This window comes from Sapajus apella, unplaced genomic scaffold (assembly GCF_009761245.1).
Source record: "Sapajus apella isolate SASKATOON/1434 unplaced genomic scaffold, GSC_monkey_1.0 scaffold7, whole genome shotgun sequence".
Classification (NCBI taxonomy): domain Eukaryota; kingdom Metazoa; phylum Chordata; class Mammalia; order Primates; family Cebidae; genus Sapajus; species Sapajus apella.
The window spans coordinates 23,288,922-23,294,921 of NW_022436947.1; the positions used below are offsets into that span (position 1 = coordinate 23,288,922).

General features: G+C 39.1%; 1 protein-coding gene across 8 annotated transcripts in view; it reads left to right on the top strand.

Moving 5' to 3' along the window:
• Positions 1–6,000, top strand: part of CTTNBP2 (cortactin binding protein 2) — a 168,982-nt gene that overhangs the window by 111,607 nt on the left and 51,375 nt on the right. For all 8 annotated transcript variants that reach the window (XR_004268312.1, XR_004268313.1, XM_032276193.1 and 5 more), the window contains one exon: positions 832–949. Coding sequence is in view for 6 of the 8 variants with exons in the window: in XM_032276193.1 (XP_032132084.1) it covers positions 832–949 (118 nt within the window). In the remaining 2 variants the exon portion in view is untranslated. The remainder of the gene's footprint in view (positions 1–831; positions 950–6,000) is intronic.

Below are 6,000 nucleotides of genomic sequence, written 5' to 3' on the forward strand. Positions count from 1 at the left end.
ATCAAGTGTAAACATTGATATAGGAAAGCTCCTTGGTAAATATCCTGATATAATATCTTGTCATGTGATTATTTATTAGAAAATGTGTGTGTGTGTGTGTGTGTGTGTGTGTATATATATATATATATATATAGCCTCTTACTTTGAATTTGAAAAAATATGGAGAACTAAGACCTTTTAGTACATAATCATATTTTTTGAATGGAGATTTCCTTAAGCAACACAGAAGAAGAAAAAGCTGAAAAGGAGAGGAAACATAACTTTAATATATATAGGGAATGTTTTTCTAAAATCTCAATAAACATAATATGCATATTTTTCAAATAAAATATGGCAAGGTAACATCTCAAATACAAATATGCTTATGAGGACTCTTAGAATTGTTAAAATTAGAACCCTGCACTTATATTACCAGGAAAGCAGTTTATAGTCTAGAAGACAGCAAAGTACATCCCATTATAGCAAAAGTCTTTTTGCTTTATATTGCCAAATTACCATAAAAGGAGAATGTCTGCTGAAGTTAATTTTATTCTTAATTTCAATCTGCAGATGAGTGATTAGTAAGCTATTTTTTTTTCTTGAAACCTAAGAAGCAGTTCTGTGGAACAATGTTATGATCATATCATTTGCATTTAAATGAAGCACTGGTTTGCATTTCTAGATATTGTTTAGTTTAAGATTAATCTGTATGTTGGGGTTGATGGAATTGAAACAAGATTTATAGCTGTGAATTCTTGATTTGATTGTAATAGGCAACTGGCTTTTCTTTTGGGTTTTGCACTCAAGTTAATTCATTTGGATTTGGAGATAATAGAGCCCTTGTCTTTACAGAACTGCCTAGAAATCCTGTGTAGGCATGGAGGGCTTGAGACGGAAAGGAGAGACAAGTGCAATCGGACTGTGCATGATGTTGCCACTGATGACTGCAAGCATTTGCTGGAGAATCTGAGTGAGTGATGTTCAGAGCTTATTGTTTGTCTTTCCCCTATGCTAGTGGGCCTCTGGTACAACTATTTACAGTTTTCGCATCCCCTTTTTAACCTTTTTGGAGCCCTACCTGGCAAAAATACTTCATTGATTGTGTCATAATTAATTCTTTTTCCATGTAGAATGACTTTTTGCATTTAGAATAAATTGCTATTCAAGTAATGCTGGCTACTCCTTCTATTTTACTAACCTAGGAGAGCATCTGAGTACTTTTTGCATTTTTCTTCTGACTTACATTGTCTTTCTAGACATTAGACCAGCAGGGTATAAGAAATCCCAGCTCTGTACTCTGCATCAGCTGATTGTATGAGCCAGGCAAGTTGATTGTCTCCCAGCACCTGGTTGCCTACTTTTCTGTGAAGATAATTGATAGTTTATTGGGTTCCTTCCAGCTCTAAGAGTACATGCTCCTCAGCACATTTTGTAAATGCTCACTTGTGGGTTTATGAGTGTGGAGTATAGACCTTAGAAAACATTATGACCTCTTATATTATCACCTAATCCATCCAGTCAGCTAAATATATCAGTAATTCAATTTTAGGACAAACAGGATTTTAAAAATTGAAATAATGTTTTTACCTTTAACTTAATACATACATTCATGTTCCTTTATTTTGTGAAGGAAATTTTAGAATGGTAAGGAAGAATATATGCAAACTGTGTAAGTATACTTTAATATAAAAAGATAAAAGAGAATCATAGAAATTTTCTTAAACCTGAGTGGGTTTTCTTCTTTTATTGACAGAAGTCTTACTTTAAACTTTGAATCACTGCTCACTGTCTGAAACAGTGCCTTGTGCAGGATTTCTCCAAAATGGTTCTCTTATTACAAGCTGATGCTAACCTAATAACAAACATGGAAAGCTTTCTGTTGGGCTAAAATTTTATTATGGAATTTAAATGCTATAATTTAATTGTATTCCACTTTTTGATATTAACACTTAAAAAATAGAAGGAATAAATATGTATAGCTGTGGTATCTGAGATGTGAAAAATATGAAGCATATTTGCATGGCTGGAATAGAGGTGTGATTAGAGGTAGGGAATTGGAAGGATGAGGCAGCACAGTTGATGTTTTGGGCAGTTTCATGCTCATTTCAGTAGTTTTGACTTTATATGACAATCAAAGATAAGCCAATGAGATTCTTGATAGTGCATGATATAATACAAATGGTGTTTTGGAATTTTGTAGGCAGCTCTATGTGGGACAAATCAACCTACAGAGAGTCTGGAAACAGATCAAGCATCAAAAAGTTTTAATGATATGTCAGCAGTTGGACCAGGGTGAAGGAGAGGGATAGAAAATCCTTAAATTGAGGATGAAGGAGGACTTTATGAAATAAAAGACTGATATGGGAGACCTGAGTATCATTTCCATCTCAGACATGATGGAAGGATTTGCACATGCATACCCCATGGAAGACTGGACATTAGGTAGTGCGATTTAAGGGAAGGGACAGCTGAATCCCAGTACCATTTTTTGAGGTCTATATGACGTCAGACAAGTTTCCTCACCTTTTCTTACCTCAGTTTCACCTGTTAATAGGGTTAATAATTATTCATGTACCTGAGTGCACATGAATGGATTGTTTCTTAAGGTCTTTCTAAGATTTGCAAATCTGACAATCGGAGAGAAGTAACAAAGACACGATGTGCATTTAGATTGTGATTACTTCCATCAGGTTGATGATGAAAGCTGTGAATGCAAGTGAACTACAGGAAGTTATTTGACATATTCTGTCAAATATTTCAAAGAATATGAATATGTCAGGAGCAGAGATGCATAGTTATTTTCATTTCTTTAACAAATTATTCCTTGCCTAAGCACATAGCTAGAAGCACGCCTGCACATGTGTACCAGGAGACATATGAAGATGTGTATTGCAGCATTGCATGTAATACTAGAAAACTGAAAGTATTCTAAAGGAAATCTATTAGGGAATGGATAAATAGAATAAACTCTAGAAAATCCATATTTTAAAGGTACCAAATAGCACTTCAAAATAAATTTTATCTAGGCCGGGCACGGTGGCTCACGCCTGTAATCCCAGCACTTTGGGAGTCCGAGGCGGGCAGATCATGAGGTCAAGAGATCGAGACCATCCTGGCCAGCATGGTGAAACCCCATCTCTACTAAAAATATAAAAAAATTAGCTGGGCATAGTGGCGTGCGCCTGTGATCCCTGCTACTCAGGAGGCTGAGGCAGGAGAATTGCTTGAACCCGGGAGGCAGAGGTTGCAGTGAGCCGAGGTTGTGCCACTGCACTCCAACCTGGCGCCTGGTGATGGAGTGAGACTCTGTCTCAAAAAATAAAAATAAAAAAAACAAAATAAATTAAAAAATAAATTTTATCTATATAAATCACCATAAATACATTAAAAAATGTTGAGTGAAGAAGTCAGTTATAAAAGGACATGTAATAGAAAACCATCTGTGTAAAAGTTTAAAAATACAACTCCAAGCCTATATTTGTTATAAGTACCACTAAATGAGGCAAAGTGTAAAAATATGCATAGGGGAGGTAAGAGCTTCCCCGTGGAAGATTGAAGTGAAAATTGAAGGGCTGAGCCAAGAAAGAGTGGAAAATAGAGCCATTCCAGGTGAACCAGCAGCATATCAGGAGGCACTGAAAGGGATGTACTTTGAAGTCTCTAGAGGTATTCAGCTATATCTGCAGTGCTAGGGAGAAGAGGGAGATGAGTATGGAAAGTCAGATCATAAAAGGCCTTGTATTCCTTTTGACTCAATCCTCCACGTAAGTTTTGATGCAATCCTGTGGACGTGAATGAACAATTGAATGATTGTAAGTGAGGAAGTAAGAGGTAGGTAATAATTGTCTTGTTACACAGGGTTCCAAAGATGGGGAGCATGACTGTCACCTAGTAAGAGGGAAGGAAGCCTGAACAAGCCAGGGAGGAACAGGGCTGGAGGACAGGGTCACAGTTCAAGTCATAGGTGTGCTATGAAACATGAATGATGTATAGGGTCAGGGCAAAAGGGAACTAAAGGCCAAGCCCAGAGAAACCCCCATTCTTAGGTCAGAACAGATAATTACTCTAAAAGAAGTTTGGGAAATAAGAAGGAAGAGTCAAAAAAACAATGGTGTATGGTCAAGCATGGTGGCTTACGCCGTAATCCCAGCATTTTGGGAGGCTGAGGCAGGAGATTTGCTTGAGCCCAGGAGTTCAAGATCAGTCTGGGCAACATGGCAAAAGCCCATCTCTTCAAAAATTATGAAAAATTAGCCAGGCATGGTGGTGTGTGCCTGTAGTCCCCACTGTTCTCTACTCCGGGGGGTTGAGGCGGGAGGATTACCTGAGCAAGGGAGGTCAAGGCTGCAGTGAGCCAAAATGGCACCACTGCCTTCCAGCCTGGGTGACAGAGTAAGACCCTGTCTCAGAAAAAGAGTAAAAGAAAAAACAATAGTGTAATTGGACTCAAGTTAGGAGACCTTTCCAACAGGAAGAGGTGATTTAACAGTATCACATTCCCTAGACTGTAAGAGTTAAAAGGAGAGTCGATTGCATTTGGCAAATAGGAAGTTACTGCTAACAGGGGGGCAAGTTTCATGCAGTGATGTAGACAGAAGCTGATTATTTTAAGCAGAGAATAATACGGAAAGGCAGTGGAAGAAAATCTGTAGTAGAATAGTGTTCTTCACTCACTGAATACCCTTTTATTAATTCATTGGACACATGCTTATTGAGCTGCTGTCTGTGCCAGTCCTATCTTTGCCACTTGAGGTAAGTCAGAGAATTTTTAAGAAGATTGTTCTCATCCTGAAGCTTATCATAGTCTAATATTAAGAGATAAAATGAACAATAGACAAAAGGAAAAGGTTTTTTATGGCATTGTGAGATGGTGAGATGTGCTGTGGTAAAGACTAAGGGGATCGGGATTGTCAGGGTGGGTTTCAGCTTTTAAAATGGTGGCCAAGTTTGCCTCACTGATAAGACATTTAAGCCAAGGCTTGAAGGAGGTAAACAGGGCAGCTATGAGGATGTCTATGGTAGGAGCTTTAGCACCAGTTGGGCAGAGGCCTGAGTTAGAAGCATTCCTGTTCTGTCTGAGGAACTGCAAGGAGGGCAGGGCGACTGGGTTAAAACGCATGAGAAAAGAGAAGCAGGAGGACAGGGCAGAGCAGTAGCCATTTCAGTGTTTAAGTGAAGGAGAGCAGTTACCGAGTGGAGTGGGCCCTGATCTTGTTGGAATGTGTAGGCTGTCATAAGAACTGAAGGTAGACATTTTAGGGTTCGCGTGTAGGATAGAAGGGACCTGACGCACATTTTAACAATAGCACTAGCTGCTTTGTTGAGAATCGACTATAGGAAGTCATAGGTAAATCAGGAACACCTGTTAGTAAATGAATGTAATATTCCAGGTGAGAGACTATGATGTTGGCTCAATGTAGGACTGTAGCAGATAAGGTAGTAAGAAGGACTTGGTTTCTGGATACAGTTGAAGGTAGAGTCAACAGAACTTCCTCATGGGTTGAATGTGAAGTATGGGTGGGGGGGGATTCATAGATAATTCAAGGTGTTCAGTCTGAGCAACTGGTAGGATGGAGTTGCAGTACTTGCTAGGGGAAGGGCTGTGGGTGAAACAGATTTTGCTCATGAAGTTGGAGAGTTCAGATTTGGATGCAGGAATTTGAGATGTCTCTTAGGATATCTGTGTAGAGATGTCAAGTCAGCAGGAATTCCAGAGGCGAGTGTGAGCTGGGTGAATAAATGTGAAGGTCAGCAGTCTATCAGGTATTTAAAGTCATGAGACTGGATGCGATCACTAAGGGATGAATACATACAAAATAAATAGAGGAAGAAGCCCCAAAACACGCTATCATTGAGAAGTCCGGAAAAGTTGGAGGGGACATCAATGGAACAACATTAAAGAGCAACCAAGGAGGTACAGGAGATCCAGGAGGAGTATATCCAGGAGGTACACGAGATCCAGGAGGAGTGTATTCAGGAGGTACAGGAGATCCAGGAGGAGTATATCCAGGAGGTACAGGA